The sequence below is a fragment of the Notothenia coriiceps genome, unplaced genomic scaffold, assembly GCF_000735185.1.
Source record: "Notothenia coriiceps isolate Sejong01 unplaced genomic scaffold, NC01 NC01_scaffold00031749, whole genome shotgun sequence".
NCBI classification, from domain to species: domain Eukaryota; kingdom Metazoa; phylum Chordata; class Actinopteri; order Perciformes; family Nototheniidae; genus Notothenia; species Notothenia coriiceps.
The window spans coordinates 282908-303384 of NW_011364450.1; the positions used below are offsets into that span (position 1 = coordinate 282908).

The window sequence follows — 20477 nt, forward strand, 5'->3', positions numbered from 1 at the left end:
ATAAATAAAAGAACATTGTACCTTGAAAATCAATGCATTCTATTAGCGGGTACATTTGACCCGTTGGCGGTTTTAGGTATACAGCGACCCCTGGCGGTTCTAGTGTTAATAAAAACAATCCCTGTCCTCTTTTCAGGCTATCTCCCGGCTGTGTGATGACCGGTACAAGGACGTCCGGAAAGCTGCCAAAAAGCGCTCCTCCAGCACGGACAATCTATGTGGCATCAAATGGGTTCCTGCTATCCTCTCCTAACCAATATGAATCTGAACACTGGCATCAGGCTGCAGGAGCACCGGCTGGGTGAAAAAACTCACGAGGGCGAAATATACCAACATGGTTTTATTCACAAGAACTTTACTTTGGATTACAGATGATACCAAGACGGTGGGATTTGGTTTGCTTGAGTGGAGGCAAGAAAGTGGAACCACATCGGATGTTTTCTTGAGTTTTTCTCAGTGCCTCAGCTCTCTTGATAATGAAAGAGAAGTTCCTGACTGTTATAGTATCTGTGGGAAACATTTATTTGGACCCACCTGGAACGTCCTGGACTCAAAAAGCCTCATTCTTCCTGGGACACGGCACTCTGTTCAGTTTTGTGTCCGGCCTATTTTAAAACATTTGACATAACCTGCCTTTGAGAATGGCCGTGCATCTTCACAACGAAGCATACTATTTATTTGACTTTGATTATACGTGGACTTCTGCCTGAACCCATAGCACCTGCAGAGTTCCAGTAGTGTAGCACTGGACTTATTATTTATTACTTAGAATAATTAAAGTGTTAGCAAGTTTTCTCCTTTGGCAATATGTATATTCAAGGTTTACAGTGTTTGTAGTGTACCTTCCGATACTCAGGTAGTCCGTTTAATCTATTGTGATGCTCCCATATAGGGTTGAAAGTGACAAATTACATATTGTGGAGGACAGAATTAATATAATCTTGTGATATTTTCCTATTTTAGGGACATTAATAATCAAACTACCACATTTTCTTGGCCTGTATAGCAAGAAATATAACCTGTTTTCCAGAGTTTCTGATTCTGTACTCATCAGACTCTGGTTATATATTAACATGATTATTACAAGACGTTTTAGCAGTTTCAGTCAATTCAAATTTAGATGCCCAATATAAGCTTTGAATAGAGTAAGCACACCTCACTGCTGACATCTAGTGGACATTTGAGGATTTGAGATTAGTTTTGTTTACCCAGATACCATTTTTATAGCGGTATGTATTGGAATAGATATTTATACTAATGCAGGGTGACTTTACACCTTACAAATGTATCAAGCACCAAAATATACTGTTACTTTAAAACACAGGACATTGTGTTGTTTTCAATTATTCAGTATTACCGTGCATTACATCTACACAGTACCTGGAAAGTTAACTTATATTGAAAGACTTCAGTACATCTATGCATGCAGTCTTGTCTTGATAAGGTGGTTTCTCTAACTTTCCCCATTGTTTTTAAACACTCAAACAAAACTGCTCCAATCCTTATGTTCGTTTCACCATTTATTGCAAGGACACAGTCAAAAATACAGTCCAATCGGTGGTAGTAGTACAAGTTAGATGGCTGATTGTGATGAGAAATGGTAGGAAAGTACGGTACAAATTGCGAAAGAGTATGCAGTAGAAATGCGGATAACCAAAACATTTCACCACCAGACTCACCCCCCTCTCTCTAACATGCAAAACCACAAGTGATTAGTTAAAAATACCACATAATAGAAAAAAAATCGACCTCACATTTGGCTCCTACACCTAAAAATGCATCAGGATAAACAGACAGAGATATTCCTTACTCCCTGAGATGTCCACCATTGTATGATTTTTTTTTTAATTTTTAATTTTTAATTTTTTTATAAATGGACACTCAGAAAAGATTTAAGAAAAAGTTAACTTCCAGTGCTATGGATAAAAGACTGCTGTGGTAATGTGGGTGTGATGTGTAATATAAGACCGTAAAATATCACAAATCCCAAAATAAACTTCTCCCATGTTTCCAGCCGGGGGTTTATTGTTGGTCACACAGTCGTTCAATAACAGCCTGTAGATGTCACAAACATAAACGTCCATTAATCTGCTTTCTTTAGTGTTTGACAACCAATTAATCATGTTGCAAATCCATGTTGTCTGCCCTAAACAATTAAGATTACTAAAATAATAGAAATAAGGCACTATAGGGTGAACCACAAAGACTGCCTTGAAAGCCCAGAATCACACATTATTTGGACAAAATGAGATATTCTTAATTCACTTTTCAATGAGGGTCATTTTATGAAACGCTAACTGCTGAGCCAAGTGTTGAAACTGGTATTTTGTAATTCCATCGTACATTTATTTCCATCTTATTGCTATTGGCAAATATCTGCAGGTTTTCATGTTTTCTTTCCCTCATTTGTGTGAAAACTGAAGCACTAAAATATACTTATTTTGCAAATTAACTTTGTATAACGTATAAAGAGTTGAAAAACTGGGAACGTGTTCATTGTGATTTATTTATGTGTGTGTGATCAAAGAAAAGCCCTTGTCTAAAAGTGTGTTATTGAAGACCTTTGTGCATTTACATAAGCTGCTTTTCCTAAAAATGTCCTCTATTGGATCTGAATGTTACCTTAATTAGATATTGACTCATGTAGCTGTCGCACCTGTTTGATACCGGCGTGCCTGCGTCTGATCCTCAGCTTCCAGTAAGGTTGACTGGGACTCTGACATCCCAACAATGCTTTGATAGCAGGCGGTAAGAATAGCTCTCTGCAGGCAGAACACAGTAACACAACATCTGAGGTGACTGCATTCAGAGTTCAGCTGAAGATCTGGAGCCGTGTTGAAGAGGAGAGCAGCTCAGGAACCTCTGCTGGACTCTGATTTGTGTTACAGAGCTGAAGAGTTTTGGTTCATTGGCATTTTGAATTTGGGTTAGCGCTGAACAATCAGGATGCTGGGGGCCAGAGATCTACTCTTCATCACCATCAGTCAAAACGTCTCTTTTATGGGTAAGTCCTTTTTGTAGTTCAGAATATGATGATTAAGAAATGTCTTTTTAACAGTATTCCAGTCCCTTTTCAAAACTCCTCTTGTCTACTTATAGCCCACCCCCCATCAATCCATGCCGGTTGATCAAGTTTGATAGTCCTATACCCCCCCACCGTAACCTTCCCTTATATTATAAACCGATTTTGAGTCCTTGAAAAGCCCTATAAAAATATAATGTATTATTATTACAGTAATAGTTTACCGAAACCGAAGTATTTGTAAAGAGCTGTCGATTCAAACACTTAATACATCTATAAAACATTTACTTTCCCTTTCCAATCCAATCAAAAGTAATTGTTTTCAATGCATATTTAATTGCATTTATCTTATTTATGGTACGATATACCATGAGAACAATATATTTGGACCGGAGCTCGAAGTATTTTCTTGCATTTTCATGATTTTATTTTTCAAGTAAAGTGACATTTTGCCCCTTTTAGTTTTTCTCTCTTTCATTTTGCCATGATTCCCATGTAATTGTAAATAATCGTACTTCAAGTATTCATTGTCTTATTTTCCCGCCCAACTACCTCATTAGGATTTCTCATCTTCACTGACTCTGGCGCTCATTATTTGGTCACGTTAAGATAAGAGGTACTTTATTGATCGCAATTTGGGAAAAGTTTGCAGCAGCATAAAAAACAACAAAACAAAACAAGGCATTGCACACAAGTAGAAATAAACAATACTAGAATTTAAACATCTCAAAAGAGAATTAAAGCAAGAAGGCCGAAAGAAAGAAGTTTACAGTAGGCTGTCAAGATAACAAATCTATAAACTCTGACAATAAAAATGTTGCTTCCATCAAAGGAAAGACCTGGTGGACGTCATTTTTTCAATCCAATCAAAATACATGAAAGCATTTTTAATTGCATTTATCTTAATTATGGCACAATATACCACACCAATATATTTTGACAGGTGCTGGAAGTATTTTCTTGATTGTCTGAAGTGAAACTTGTCCCTTAGTTTCTCTCTCTGTCGTATGTCTTTGTTGTTATAGACTACACTCTCATGTAACTGTAAATAATCACACTTCAAGTATTTACTGTCCTCTTTTCCACAACGACATCATTACGATTTCTCATCTTCACCAAATCTCTTTCTCATTGTATCGTTTTGTCTCCATCACAGGAAAGACCTGGTGGATGCTGATGCTGGTTTTACGTCTTCCTGTCGTCCTTCTGGCGGGTTTCACGCTCTTCAGTGACGAACAGGAGACATTTGTCTGCAACACCATCCAGCCGGGCTGCTCCAACGTGTGTTTCGATGCGTTTGCTCCGGTGTGTATCTTCCGTCTGTGGTTCTTCCACCTCATGTTCCTCTGTCTTCCCCATGTGTTGTTTGCAACCTACGTCATGCATAACGTTGGGTCAAACCCCCATTTTGGAGGTTTCTACTGCGACAGGAAGACGGGAGGTTCACCTTTTACTCTCGAGAACTCCTCGAGAGAAGTGTCCTTGCACAAAGCTCCACTTCACGACCTGCCACATGATGTTGGAGCGCCGCGCTTCTACTGCACCTACTTCCTGGTTGTTATTCTACGGATCCTTCTAGAAATGGTTTTCGGTGCAGGCCAGTTTCTTCTCTTCGGTCTGTCCGTTCCTAAGAGGTTCCTGTGTTATGAGACTCCCTGCAACTCTGGGGTTGAGTGCTACATCTCCAAACCTACGGAGAAGACTTTAATGCTGAACTTCATGCTGGGTGTTGCCTCCTTGTCCATTCTGCTAAGTTTGGTTGATCTGATGAGCTCCATGAAGGCCATGGTGAGATGGAGAAGGCACAGGGACATGATGATGGACGAGATGAGTAAAGGAGAGCAAAGCAGTGTGTTCACAACAACATCTACAACTGAAGACAGCGATGTTGTTATAACCAGGAAAAGCAGTCGCTGTGAAAGCTCAAAGAACGCTTTTAAAGATGAAAGACATGCGGTGCCAAACGGCGAACCTCTTCACAAAAAGGTGAATAATGGAACCGCTAATGACAAGAGTCCAGAGAACAAAGAGGGTGAGATTGAGACGAGCCCTCCGATACCAACTCACTTTGTCCTCCACAGCCAACTGAGACCTCCGCAGTCCCCTCGTCCTGAGAGAGGACCACCAACAAACTCCAGGATGCTAACACCTGTGGCCGTCAGAAAGCAGGTCACTCCAGTTAAGGAAAACTCCGGACAACAGTCTGATAGCAGCGACAATCAGGACAAGAGGGCATGGGTGTAAATGACTGGGTGGCCTTTTATTAATGTCATTGGAAAGAATGCTGCGTCTACAGATGTCTTTGATTTAACCATTTTAAGCATGAATGTTTTAGGAGTTGTTTGGTGTCATGGTGTTGGTAATAGTGACAAACCTACGGAGAGCTAGCCACCATTGTTCAAAAAAGTCAGCTTCATTAAACCCACTCTAAGCTACAAGCCTAACTCCAAATGGCAGACAAACAACATCAACATCTATTAAGTAGGGTGAAAGGTAAGCTAGCAAGATTTTAAAAAGGGCCCGTTAGGAAAGTAAAGGCGTGTGGCGCAGTGGACTAGTGTGTTGGTGTTCGGATCAGGGGAGCACAGGTTCAAACCCCACTGCATGTCGTTGTGTCCCTGGGCAAGACACTTCACCCCAAATTGCTCCTGTGGGGATTGCCCACAGTAAGTTGCTTTGGATAAAAGCGTCCAACATGTAATGTAAAGAGGAGTTGGTGGAAACCAAATCAAACCTAAAAGATGAGGACAAAATGAACTTCATCTGGCAGCTAAACAATGTTTGCTCGTTGTTTTGGTTTGAAAAACTTCGAGACTCATTAACCAAGCAATTTCTTTCTTCTTTTTTTTAAATGTAAGCTCTCCCCACTGTATGTAACCACTCCAGTACCAAATTGCATAACTAAATGTAGTAAGCTAGTAAGCTATATATACAGTATGTCATCAGTAAGAATGGCAATGGTTTGCTATTTGCCACACATCTAAAGTGGTTACAATTCAAATGAATATTAAGAGTGAAGTCAAACAATCTTTCTTTAGCCTTTTCCAAAGCACCCAGAGGCCAAAAACTCACTTAGTGCAGATTTAATTTAATTTAATTTTGCAACGTTCATCTTAATCTGAGTTTAGATTCAATGTCTTAAAGGTTATTAAAGTAACTCAACATGCAAGTGACAATGTTTAACATTGCAAAAATAGAAAAACACAGTGTTGACACATTACACAGGTAGACAACGGATACAAAATCCACCACTCTCGTCTCAATCTTCAATGTTTTGGAGATGTTTTAGAACACAACATTGATGTGTCGTTTTTCTTGATGCATGCACACTGGAGTACTTGTTGTATTTTTTAATAAATAATAATAAAATGTGTTAATTGTGGTCCTGTTCAGTAAAATGGCGCTGATTCACATTGAGATGTTGCTCCACATTCCCATGTGTGTTTTAACACCCTGAGCTTTCTCTGCATTAAAAAAAAATGGATCAGTAACACAAACACGGAGTGACCTTGAGAACTTTTCCAGTGCTCAGCTGTTGTCTGGATGAATGAGTGCTGGCAACACAACAGACACACTGACCCGACCTCTGACCTCTCACACGACCACTGCACCACCTGACTTAAGCCCACCCTGATCGGATGACATAAGACCTTCAACCATCTCACTAACATCATTCCACATTAGCTTAGCATGCTAGCAAAGCCTGTGGCATTTGACCCATGTGAGGCAGAAAGTGATTGATGGTCACAGACACATTTGATTTTGCGGATGATAAAAACCTGTAGGCATATTCAGGATATTACCTCATCTCTAAAAAGGTCACAAATGAAAATGTTAATGATGGCCTGATGATTGACACGTGTTGTGTCTGCGTACTTTTCAGCATCCTTTCATCATTTTTCCCAATGGAAGAAAACGTCCTTCCTATTCTGGGAGTTCTTTGCGATAACTCAATGTGTTTTGCTTTTATTGTTTTCTCCATTTTCTAATAGAGAGATGGATGAATGAGCCCTCAAACCCGTAAATGAGTTCGCATTTTACCACTCACGATTCCCTCGTCTTAAAGTCAATGGTTTTTTGAAAGTGTTTTTGGTTAGATGCTTGAAAAAAGGTCTGTGGAGAAATCCACATTTTGTTCTGAAAAATAAAAGTCTGTCAGTAAAAACCCTACAATGTCTGGGGTCTTAAAAACTTCATTTACTTAATGAAAAATAATAAACATAACTACACTGAACACAAATCTGTCTTTTTCTTAGCTAATTGAAGTGAAGTCATTCTACCGTGATGTAGTTTGTTTATAGCGTGACATTAGCTTTTTACATCTGGCGATTGCATTTATGCTTTCCAAATGTTAATATGTGGAGATTATCCTACTCAACAAGAAGTGTGTTTTCCACAGATCTTATTTCCTGCAATATTCTACAATCAAAAGGAAAAATGATCTTGCTTTTTGTCGAGTTACAACTTGCCATGCTAACTTCCTGGTTGACCTACACCGATTCGTCATCAATGCAAAACTCCACACAGGACCCAAAGCATCATCCTGGTACCAAAAAAAACCTCCACTCAAATGATCGCTGTACCTACTGCAATACAAACTGCCATTTCAATTTGTGAACTAGCACACCTCCCTGGTCAAAACTGTGACAGTGATTGCAACAACACAACCCCTGAGTAACATTACCCCCTTGTAGCCACGACCCTAACACATTCCACATACCCGTCTTATTCTTCTTCTGCTGGTGCGCAGAGAAAGGACTCTACTGTCACTAGTGGAGGTCAAGAGGTCGCACAAGCAAACCTGCTGACCCTTCACAAGAGTCAGCCCCTACACACACAAAACAGTGTGTGTAAAGTGAGCGTACACACAGAAACTGTTCTGTTAGCTATCTGTCCTTGGCAAAATCCCAGCCACCATGTCTGCCTTAACATATGATATTGTAACGTTCACAGATGGAGTCGGAAACAGGCTTCTAGTTATTAGGCTTTAATAACTCTTATTTCTTAGGATCACAGATTCAGGAACAGGTACAGCTTGGGGTTTCCATCTTACACAACTATAACTCCCACACACACACCTATATATACCCGTGTCTACGTCGTCACAACCTCCCCGCCCTCCCCCAACCACAGGCCCGCACCTAGACCAGCATCCTGTGCAGCTCTGTGATTGGCCAAGAGACGGGGGATGCCTGAGTGACACCCTCAGCCTCCCATCAGGGTCGCTACAATATCATCTGCGTTAAAGGCACCTCTTTGTTGTGCAATTTATAACAAGCAGAGACTGAAGAAGACGTACTCCTTCAAGCATTAAAACCACAGTGTAGGACTGCTGTTGCAAGTTACACACCTTTATTATTGGTTTTAGAATGAAGTATTAGCATCAAAACCTGAAGGACCAAAGCTAGAAGTACTTATTGGAATAATGCATTTATTCTCTTATTGTAATACAATTATTGATGCATTACTTTTCCTACTGCTTATTCCCTAATAGTACATCATCATTCATGTGTCGTGTATACTTTGTGTTAATTATATCAACCTGCAGAGAAACTGAGGTTGTAAAATATATGCAGAACTTTCTTCCAAAATGTAGTGAAGTAGAAGTATTGTGCTTTATACTCAAGTACAGCATTAGTACCACACAATTGTACTTCAGTAGAGTAACTGAGCATCTTTCAAGACTGATACAAATATTATGTTTACCAGTTTTCTATACAGGGTTTATACAGTACCTTTCATTGTCCCAGGTTTGAAACAGAAACATGTCTACAACAGAATGAGACACTTCGTACAAAAGTATAAGTGGACATCTGAGTACAACACCCATATGTGCCAGTTGGACATTTTCTCCTCCCATGGCCCCAATGTGCCGCTATATAACATCGTCCATTCTTGTGGGGGAGCTTTCCACCACATTAAGAAACCTTGCTGCTCCTTTTTAGCCACAAGAGCATTAGCCGGGTCAACAACTGGTGTTCAAAGCCTGGCTCCCAGTCGAACTCCAGTTCGTAATGCGATATTGAAAGAGGAAAGGGCCTTTCAACACTTGCTTCATGGCTGGAAGTACATTATTGTCTAGAACTGGACAATAATGTCCAGTTCTAGACAATAATGTCTAGAATATTGTTTTTTCTTAACTGAAAAAAACAATATCATGTATTTATTTTTTGCTATGTTTACAAATGTCATGTTCTTATATGTTGTATGTCAGGGACTACGGATGGAAATTAGCTCAAAGCTAAAATCCGGCATATTTACACTTGAAGCATTATTTTTCTAAAATGTTCATTAACGTGCATTGTCCCTATACTACGGAAGAGGATTAGGGCCACATTAATTTTTGTTCTGAGAACAAAGTCAGAATTCTGACTTTAATCTCAGAATTCTGACTTTTTTCTCAGAACAAATAAAAAAGTTTTTTTTCAAATCCTCCCAAAAAAATTAATCATGTGGCTCTAATCCTCTTCCGTACAATTCAAATAAACGATAAAAAAAACTAAAAAAAAACTGCTGTATTTCTTGGAGTTAAAACCAAAATGTAAAGCATTTCACCAAAAGTACACAAAGATATTGTGGGGATGTTTATAAAACCTTGTACAACTAACCCCTATTGACACATGATATGAACAAGCTATGGAAAAATACACAATAGTTTTGCAAGTTTGAAAAGTGGTAAGAACAATTTTCTTTGGAGATAACAGTAATTTAAAGTTATTTAAGAGTCTTTATTTTGTTATTGTGACCACTAACTATTCATTAACTCGTTTTGTGCAATTATTGTTATTTGTTAGAGAGATATGTGGATACTTTGTGTAACCATTTGAGAGGTCTATCGCAAAAGTCCACCTGTGCATAGTGTTGCTTATACTGCCATCTAGTGGTCAGTAGTAGGTATTGCAGTAGTAATTTAGAAATGAGTTAATCAAAAGAGTGTTTCTAAAACAGACAAAACAAACACAAATAAATAATTAAAATGATAATAATGATTATAAGGATGTAAAGCTACAGCACCTTAAATGTTAACCCTTAGATGCCCGAGTGACTGGACCCTACACTCTTCCATAAGTGAGTCAAAAAGGACCCGTATTAGAATAATGTGTTTTTATACCATTTTTGTCTTTTTGGTTAAGAAAAATCACTTGTATAATATTTAGTATTATATTTTGGTTCACATTAGAAATATTTCATATTTAATTTTTCACTATTATTATATAATAATATATAATATATATATTATTATAATTTTAGATATTTTTTTTACATATCGAAAAAATCGTTTTGAACATATCGATGCAAAGATCTCCGCTATTGTGAGACCCTCACAGTATTCCAGTCCCTTTTCAAAACAATCTTCCTGAGAGGTGTCACTTGTGATGTAGTCTGTGTGGTCCACAGTGAATGCATTCCTGACCGCAACAGGTGATAAGAATCAAAGGTTCCCAGAGGATCCCATAGGAAATGCATGAGGGTCATTTTTAACTCACTTATGGAAGCTTGGGGTAGAAATACAAAAACTACAATTTCTTAAAATGTACAAAATGTACATTACAAATTTGAATGGCATGATATCCAAAACATGTTTATGAGGAATAGCTGGAATATGAAATGATAAAAAATGTAATTACAAAGATACTTCAAGGAAACCACCTCACTTATGCATCTAAGGGTTAACTGAAAAAACGATATCTTTAAAAATATAAGTGCCACTTTTTAAAACCAGAAAGAATAGAAGAGAAAATATGATCTATTGTCCAAATATGGGGAAAGCATTAACTAAAATGTATCAGTCACTTTTTTGTAAATCTGAAACCATCCACAATAACAATGAGTTGTCCAACTTTAAAAGTGTAATCATATGTCAGAGTTTTCTTCTTATCTTCAGCTGTAGATATATCTCATTGTCACAAACAATGCTTCATATATGCACTGTGTGTCATTCAGCCGCGTTCAGATGTCGAATATTAGGAGTCGGTGCCTTTGCTCTTCATCGATCTCTTCTTCTTCTGAAGTCAGACGGTCAACCTGCGTCCGCCTCGGTGCAATAACACACTCCGATCTCATGGGTGACAGGCGGAGGAGATTGAGAAATGGGATGGAGAAATCAACATTGACCACAACGGCACATCAGAGAAGATGTCAGAGTCATCAACAATATTGATTACCCAGCATCCTCTTCACCTCTAAGCTTGTAGTTTAGATGAATGGGGGAGGATGGGTGGTTGAGACGTGTCCCTACGGCTCGGATAAGAAAAAAAATCGATCCTGTCTTCCTTTGAAGTTGATGATGAGGGCTTGTAGGGTGGAAAAAAGAAAAGGGTGATCCGATGGTTTTGAGTAGACGAAGGCGGAATGGCTTCAAGGTCGTATCTTTCTTGGACTTCACAGATTATTTCATTAAGAAAGCTGACAAAATATTTGATGCTCTTGAGTTTACTTTCCAAAATGATTTGAGACTGAAAGGCTGCTTGGGTTGAATTCTGCCTCGGCTTGCTTGTTCCTCGAAATGTCTGTAGTGTGCCATTCAACAGAAATTAAATTAACTTTACAACCTCTGGATAATTATCAACCCTCACAGAGCAGATTCAGATAAGCTCTGTTTCTGCTATTCTATCAAAGGGGAACTTTTATGGCATTTTCATAAAGCTGGTGGAATTAAGAGAGAGAGAGACAGATTATTATGACATGGAGAAAACTGAAGCAGAAGAAGTGGAGACTGTATAAGTAAGGCTGTAAAAATACTTGATCCCACATTTCCTTCAATGCAAATCAATAGCACCATTCACCAAACCCGAACCCTTTTCTTTAAATCTTCCACTTTTGAGAAAATCTTGCTAAATTCTGGATCATTTTTATAGATTTAGAAGCCACTAAATACATAACAAAACCGTTTCACACCCTAAGTAGCGCTCCTTGTGTCAAGGAACCTGATCTACAGCTCTGGTAACAGCACAATGTGTCTTCAAATCTGACACTGGAGAATGCATTCAGCTTTGTTAGCTATAGATATAACCCATATTCATGACCGAAAGAACGAGATCCCGGGTACAAGCGGCCGAGATGGGTTTTCTCCGCAGGGTGGCTGGTGTCTCCCTTAGGGATAAGGTGAGAAGTTCGGTCATCAGGGAGGGACTCGGAGTTGAGCCGCTCCTCCTTCGCGTCGAAAGGAGCCAGTTGAGGTGGTTCGGGCACCTAGTTAGGATGCCACCTGGGCGCCTCCCTAGGGAGGTGTTCCAGGCACGTCCAGCTGGGAAGAGACCAAGGGGTAGACCTAGAACCAGATGGAGGGATTATATCTCTTCGCTGGCCTGGGAGCGCCTTGGGATCCCCCAGTCAGAGCTGGTTGATGTGGCCAGGGAAAAGAAAGTTTGGGGCTCTCTGCTGGAACTGCTACCTCCGCGACCCGACCACGGATAAGCGGGAGAAGATGGATGGATGGATAACCCATATGTATGTTGTGTAGTAGTATTTAAAATTGAGACGATTTTTTTTCTGTGCTTTTTTTGTGCTCCTCTACAGAATGCCAGAAATGACAAACATGACCTTTGACCTCTCACCTCTACACCCACAACCCTGCATGACTCTTCACACAACAAGCATGTGAGAGGAGTCTTCAAAACTTTAAAAAATATGGACAAACCCGTACATCCTAATGACTCAGATTACAAAACTACATAAAATGGAAGGTTGTCTTTGACACCGGCAAATAAAACAACACTCACCTTATCCAACACAACGTACTGTTAAAACAATACATACATGTGCATCTTTAAGACTTAATCTCCTCTCTTTTCGTTTTGCCACAACAGCAAGTAAACATTAACACATGTCCAGTATTTGCTTACGTTTCTAATAATATACCTTACATTTGAATGAGCCTAATAGCCTACAAATCAGAATGCTAACTGTATACATGGTAAATTAACGTTCAGGCGGTACAATGAAAGTGGCTATAAATCAGGGTTGCCAACTCTCACGCATCTGGCGTCTGACACACGCTTTCACTCTCAATCTCACGCTGCCCAAACTATTCTCACGCCAAAAACAAGAAGAACCGGCGATCGTTTTTGGTTGGTTATTTACAATATTGAGTTGACAGCTGCTCAAGCTGTCGGTCCGCTCCCTCCCCGCCCCCACCACTCTTAACAACGTTAACAGACAGCAGAGCAGTGGGAGCCGGTTGGTCAATCCCCGACACGTATTGCGCATGCGCAGATCTAAGATCCAGTAGAAAATTAAAAAAGTAAAAGTCTGCTGCTTATTGTTCTAGTAGGCCAAAATAGAGTCAAAGAGTATGTGAGAGTGAGAGTGTGTTAATTAATATATTTGGCAGTTTGGAGTAAGTCTGTAGATTTGCTTGTGTCTGTGTGTTTCATACATAGGCCTCTCACGATAATTAATTTTGTTGGATACATTTTCGCGGAAATTATTGCGATAAACGATAATATTGTCGGCACCGTTGTATGACCATTTTAGACCACTGACATAATGATAATATATAATAATAATTCAAGTACATCCTTTCAAACTGCTAGTCACATCCTCATATAAATGGCAATTTATCGAGGTCAGAAAAGTTATCGAGTTCATTTCATTTATCGTACGATAAGTCAATTAATTGCTTATCGCGACAGGCCTATGCACACAATAAAACAGTGGAAACAAACATGTGTTTGACTTTCATTAGTGAATGAAACTTTGTGCCCTTTATAGTCTGTGTCCAATATTGTGTATTTGTATATATTGTATATATATCCTATATATATATGCTAAGGTCCCGCTACTGACACAATAGCAGTAATTTAGTGCGCATATGTCTAATCAAACCCATGATATCAAAATTTCACTCCAGCCAGGTACCCAAAGTTGGCAACCCTGATAAATAGTCTTTCAATATGAACAAGATTCCTTCCATGTGAAAGTGTTGGCTTGTAGTGATAAAACTACCTCTAACTTCACGCAGCATCTTTTTTAAAACATGTTTTGGTCTGTGGAAAGATTCAGAAACGACAAGAGCTACCGTTTTGCTAACAAGCTAGCAACTTAACAAGCTAACAAAAGGGTGTCAAAATGTCCTGTTTTTGTGTGTGTATACTGCCAATAAATGCCCAAACACAATAATAATAGCATTAACTTGAAGAATGCTGCACATGTTTTCTTCTCTTTCTGTGTTTTTTTTATTTCTGGACTTCTTTTTCTAGTGGTAGATCCCAGCATGCTTTGGGGCAGAAAGCAGGTCAACTGTCAATAACAAAACACGTCAGTAAGGTCCTGAATAAAAATATTTGTTTTAGACTGCATTGTAAATCAGCCATGACATGACAATAGCTGTTATTGAAAGCTAAATGTTTCCCGCCCAGCTTTGTAAACAATGTGAGAGTATGCCTTCCTACAGTATGTGACCTTTAACAGCCCACGTACGCCAATCAGACATCTTAACCCGATTTATTCCAAATCAATCAGACAGACAGATAATTACATCATTAGACAAAGATGGCATTCATAAACATCCCGACCAATACAGAAGAGTTGGGTTCACTGGATTCGGCCAATAGGATCTCTCCATGATGAGGTCCTCCTGAACACAGTGCCATGTTTATGTTAGAAGGAGATGGATCAGGCATGACCTCTCAACCCATTTCCTCTGTTGATTTCTGTGCTTTTGGGCTGGAGGGAACACACACACACACACACACACACACACACACACACACACACACACACACACACACACAGGAAGAGGAAGCTAACTTGTCTCATGGTTAATAAGCAGTGGCAGAGCAATTTGTTCTCATTGGTCCGAGCAAACAAGACCTCCATTCTCTACATTTTATGTAATGCAATTATTGGGGGGACAAATTTAGACAATTAGACCTCTGGAAGTCATTGATTCGTTTACCGCCTTGGGTATGCACAGCAAATAAGAGGACAGTTAAAAAAAAGTTATTTAGGGTGAAATTCAGATTTTGACTATTGGTATCGAAACTTTAATCTGCTAAACTCTGAGTTTACCGACAGATGACTCCATATTTACAAATGCATGTTTTATACAACGTTGTTTCCTCTGGGTTCTTTTTAACATATACAATAATCCCAAACACTTAATTGTGCAGCCATCTTTATTTTAAATATTATGAATGAATATTCAACTAAGAGTCTTGTTTTTAAAATATACGTTTTATGGAGGTCTATTAAAAAAATAAATAATGTGAAGTGGAAGGAACACAAAAGTGCATAAATGGTAAAATAACTGTAATTATATATAGCGCTTCATCCAGTCTTTACGACCCCTCAGAGCGCTATAAATACTATGTCATTCACCCATTCACACAGAGCGGTGTCTTACTCTATGAACTAACATTCATACACATTCACACACGGTTGGCAACTCAGGGTTAAGTATCTTGCCCAAGGATACATCGACATGTTGACTGCACGGGCTGGGATCGAACCCACAACCTTCTGGTGGAAAGAAGACCGCACTCCCTCGCAGCCACAGTCGCCATACTGGAATCTAGTCTTATTCTCTAAGTCTTGTTGGTTTAAACTTTATATTTTTAGAATACGTTTTTCAATGCTATTTGCATTCAGGTTTTTTGTGCTCTCTGTTCCAAGAGTAAGAACTAAACATGGAGAAGCAGCGTTTAGCTATTATGCCCGACTATCTGGAACAAACTCCCTGAATCCTGCATCAACTCTTAATACTTTTAAATCCAGAATAAAAACACATCTTTTTGTCGCTGCATTTGAGTGAGCTGTTTATATCCACACTGCAGTATGGCTTTTATTCATGTGTTCTATATGTGTTGTGATTATTTTATTACCTTTGCTTTTTAATGCCTGTTTTTAAATGCCATTTTATAATGTGTTTCTGCTGTATTTATTCTTTAAATGTATTTTATTTTAATTAGTAAAGCACTTTGAATTTCCGTGTGCTGAAAGGTGCTGTGTAAATAAACTTGCCTTGCCTTTAATTGTTCATGTTAATTTAATCGATGGACCACCAGGTGGCAGTGTGATCCAACTTGATCTATCTCTCTCGATCTTAGTGCAGTGGAGAATCTTCACCAAAGTTTGGGGCACATTTAGTTTTGTTACATCGTTCATGTCATTGAAGTTGAAGAAATATTATTCAGTCTTAACACATTTGAAACCGGCAATGTTTTCCCACGTAGGCAAAAATAGACCTCACTTACGAGCCATTATGCACACATCATTAACATCTCCTAAACCACCAATTTAGTGTTGATACTGACAGTTAAAGAGGAAAACACTGTCACACAATAATTGGACCACACACTGCAGGGCCCTAATTACCTTTGCGCACGACAGACAGGGCGTCAGCCTGCAGATACTGTCTGTCCCTCCTCACCACAGACGCCTCTATTATCAGCACTATCGCTATGTAAGGTATCCATAATATATTAGGAGCCACCTTACCTGTCCACTACAGGTTCACATTAAGCATGTATGACTAATCAGATATTTCTTTTAATATGTTGATATGTTGCTGAGAAATTACCATGCATTTGCCCACATTCTTTTAAATTATTTTGCAGCTTAGTGGACTTTTCTTCGTTGTTTCAATAATTCGTAAATATTCGTATTATCACTTGAAACAATTATAAATGATCTTCCTACATTAGCACTAATCCAACAAAAAGTTAATTCTCTTTTAAATTGTGTAAAATGGGACAAAAACGTCCCACACTAAGCTTGGATCAGGAGTTTAACAGAGGACAGAAGGAAAGGTTTAGTAACAAGACTTGAGGGCATTAAATGGAGAAGACCACCTGTAGTGAGGCATTGCCATGCCGATGTTGTTCCCCGCGTCTCACAGCATGTGGATCTGGAGCTTTAATACAGCTAACACATCCCATGTGGTCCCAAAGGCAAGTTACATTTAGTTAAATTGAGATAAAGCTGCCGTAAATCACCATTACGTAGAAATATATTGTGTTGTTATGAAGCTGTGCACACCAGGCATAACAGCAAACCACTTTCCCCCCCCAGCTTGCAAATCTTGTGAGAAAAATCAGGAAGCAAAAATTCAATAAAAGTTGTTTTATTCTCAAAATAGAATTTTCTATCAAAGTGGAAATTATACATATTTACAATCTCGTAAAATTTCATATACAAATGTACAATATATGTACACCAATAATTATATAAATACACTTTTTTACGCGCTGATGCAACCCGTATATGAGACAGTATTAAGGCATTGATTAATGTACGTGTAGAATCCATCTCTTGCAGACAAAAAGCCTAATTTCCAGCAGAGCAGTCCCATTGTGGCTCTTATGTTTAAGACACAGCGGTTCTTTACAGTAAGAAGAAGTAGAGCCTCAGCTACACCATGTCACCTATCGACAAGGGGGATCTTGTCAGCTGTGCGCATTCAATTAAGCCCAGATAAGACTCTGCATTCTTCGTGCCAGGTACATTGTTCTGCTGCTGACAGTCTCATTATTTAAAGAGAAGCCATTAGGCGCTCATTAATGTGCTAATTACAACACGCTGATGGACAATCCCCATACAATTAGTCACCCCCCTCCCTCCTCTATACCCAATACCCTCTATTCAAACACATGGACGTCATTTGGATAAGGCAAGGAAGGAAGGAGCCCTTTCCTTAAGTAAAAGTCCAAGCTGAACTTTCATAGAGCTTAATTGACCACACATTTAAAAAAAGTTCACATTAGAGGAGTGCTCGTGGCAGTTTGGGGACACTTTGAATAATTTACCAAAACATTTATAATAAGTCCCCATACAAAGAGCGCTGGTTTTAAGTCTTTAGTGTCAAATGACATAAGATGCATTTGAGCCGATAAACCCCCCCCTTCCCTCTTTGTTCAAACCCGGGACAGTGGCATCTGTTTGGGGCAGGACACTGAGCTGGCTGTCCCCGATCTCCAGGTTAGTCCCGTGCTCACGTCACTGTACATGGAGCCCGCGGAGGCTTTACTCCCCCAGCAGCACCGCGTGCAAAAAGTCCTCCAGGAGTCCAAGGTTTTCCCGGACCAGATCCAGGCCCCAGATGTGATGCCCACCAGGAGGCACATAAAGTATTTCAACATGAACACAGCATAGTCCGGCCTCTGCCTGCTGGGGTCTGTCATGCACGTACAGTTGTGCGTAATTTCCCAAGTCTGTCTGTTGTGCTGCTCGTAAAAGTAACACGCCACTATTACAGTGGCAGGGACTGTGTATAAAACTGTGAAAACTCCTATCCGGATCATGAGCCTCTCCAGTTTGTCAGTCTTGGTGCCCCCCTGTTTGATTACACTCCTGATCCGGAACAGCGAGACGAACCCGGCCAGCAGAAACATGGTGCCGATGAACAAGTAGATCACCAGGGGTGCCAACACGAAACCTCGCAGGTTATCCAAATTCTGGTTGCCCACGTAGCAAATCCCAGCCACAGAGTCTCCGTCCACTGAGCTTAAAGCAAGTACTGCGATGGATTTGAGGCTGGGGATGAGCCAGGCGGCCAAATGGAAGTACTGTGCGTAACTGGCGATGGCCTCGTTCCCCCACTTCATACCAGCAGCCAGGAACCAAGTGAGGGACAGAATCACCCACCAGATCGAGCTGGCCATGCCGAAGAAGTAGATCAGCAGGAAGACGATGGTGCAGAGTGCCGGACCGGTGGTCTCATAGTGGATGTGTTCAGCGCCACTCTCCCTGTTGCACGCCACTTCCTCATGTCCAGCGATCAGCCTCACAATGTATCCGATGGACACAAACATGTAGCAGGCGGAGAGGAAGATGATGGGTCGCTCTGGGTATTTAAACCTCTCCATGTCGATTAGAAAGGTCGCCACGGTTGCGAAAGTGGAGATGAAACACAGCACGGACCACAGTCCGATCCAGAAGGCGGTGAACGTCCTCTCTTCCTGGGTGAAGTAGGGGTTGTGGCACGGCATGGCGCAGTTCAGGATCTGTCCCGTCTTGACGCGGTTCTGCAGCGGGTGGCTGTCACCGGTCACTGTCACCATGGGCGCGCGGCAGAAGCACCCAGGCTCGCACGGGGACGCGGCTGGTTTGTGTTTCCCGGGGATCCCGCGCCCGTAGCTGCTCTTCTTCCTCGGGTTGTACGGCTTCACGGGTCTGTTAGTGGGTTTTGCCACAACAGGGGAAGCTGTGGTGGTCTGGCTCCGGTTGTAGTCCATGCACAGCATGTCCTGGTTGCCTTGCTCGGGTAGCAGGTCGCACCTCATCCGGTCCGGCCACGGGAACCCGTACTGCCTCATGAGGGGAGCGCAGCCGGCTTTAGCCCGCTCACACACGCTCCTACACGGCGGCAGAGGCTTCTTGTAGTCCTCCAGGCAGATCGGTGTGTACATGCTGCAGAGGAAGAAGCGCAGGTCCGGGGAACACTTTATCTCCACCAGCGGCCAAAACTGGTGCACCTCCAGCCCGGCTTCGTCCTGCGTGTCGTGGTTGAACTGGTTGGGCATGTAGGTGTTGTTGTAGCCGATTCCTTTGCAAAGAGGCACGGAGATCTCCTGGCACTGGAGCTCCTTCGCCGCCATGCAGCCGCGCAGGACGAGGGCAAACAGCACACACCATCCCGGGATGCTCCTCTCCATTTTCGCGTAGTGCCAGCGAACTTGCGCAGTTAATCCAGAGGTGCTGCAGAAGTCATGCTAGAGCGCAGAGAGTGTGTGGTGGTGTATAATATCCAAAACAAGCGTGTCACTCTCACTGTCAGTCTGCTCTCTCTCCCTTTGTGTCGGTGTTACACAGTGACTCTGGTTGCATGCTGCACTGCTGGTGGGTGCGTTGGTTTTTATACGGGAGCAGCGAGGACACTCCCCCAGCAGGGCGGGGACAGAGAGAACAAGTCAATCAGGGGTTCCTAAAGGTGTTTGTTTAAAATGTTCACCCTGGAGGAAGGGTTATAATCACTTTGTCTCTGTTTACCCCCCCCCCCTCAGACACACACACACACACACACACACACACACACACACACACACACACACACACACACACACACACACACACACACACACACACACACACACACACACACACACACACACACACTGCCCTTTAAAAACAAGTCGGGGAGTTATAATACTATAGAGACATCAGGAAGACATTTAATTATTATGCAGACAGTGGGGAGTAAACTAACAAAACGTTACTGCTTATTAGGCTGGAAGGAAACAGGATGTGGCTAAATGCTCAATACTCATGATGCAAATTATACCATTAAGGACACTTTAAAAACAATGCTTGCCTGAAAGAATAAGATGTTTCCTTACCCAACAATGTGTATCTCATCTCTTCTTATATCTGCTCATATTTCTTATAGCATACTTAATGAGGCATTGTCCACAATCTGCATTTGCTTGAAAACGAACTTTTTTAAGGTAAGAGAGTAACATTTGAAAATGTACATTATTATTGAAATACATTATATTATATATGATTATATTATGAA

General features: G+C 40.7%; 2 protein-coding genes and 1 long non-coding RNA gene across 3 annotated transcripts in view; 2 read left to right on the forward strand and 1 right to left on the reverse strand.

Annotated features, from left to right (window-relative positions):
* LOC104960240 (uncharacterized) overlaps positions 1 to 2126 on the forward strand; it is a 6957-nt gene extending 4831 nt beyond the window's left edge. Inside the window, exon 2 of the long non-coding RNA XR_799967.1 lies at positions 137 to 2126. This is a non-coding gene — a long non-coding RNA (uncharacterized lncRNA). The remainder of the gene's footprint in view (positions 1 to 136) is intronic.
* A 2042-nt stretch (positions 2127 to 4168) lies between these two features.
* On the forward strand, positions 4169 to 5462 carry LOC104960241 (gap junction delta-3 protein-like). The gene has a single exon (XM_010788221.1). The coding sequence runs from the start codon at positions 4193 to 4195 to the stop codon at positions 5264 to 5266; it is 1074 nt and encodes a 357-aa protein (XP_010786523.1). The 5' UTR covers positions 4169 to 4192; the 3' UTR covers positions 5267 to 5462.
* Positions 5463 to 17090: 11628 nt separating this feature from the next.
* On the reverse strand, positions 17091 to 19787 carry LOC104960242 (frizzled-8-like). Its single transcript, XM_010788222.1, has one exon. It carries the CDS (start codon positions 19615 to 19617, stop codon positions 17878 to 17880), a length of 1740 nt encoding a protein of 579 aa, XP_010786524.1. The 5' UTR covers positions 19618 to 19787; the 3' UTR covers positions 17091 to 17877.
* Positions 19788 to 20477: the final 690 nt, after the last annotated feature.

Coding starts and splice junctions, on each gene's coding strand:
- LOC104960241 (XM_010788221.1), top strand. CDS start 4,193: ATGCTGATGCTGGTTTTACGTCTTCCTGTCGTCCTTCTGGCGGGTTTC.
- LOC104960242 (XM_010788222.1), bottom strand. CDS start 19,617: ATGGAGAGGAGCATCCCGGGATGGTGTGTGCTGTTTGCCCTCGTCCTG.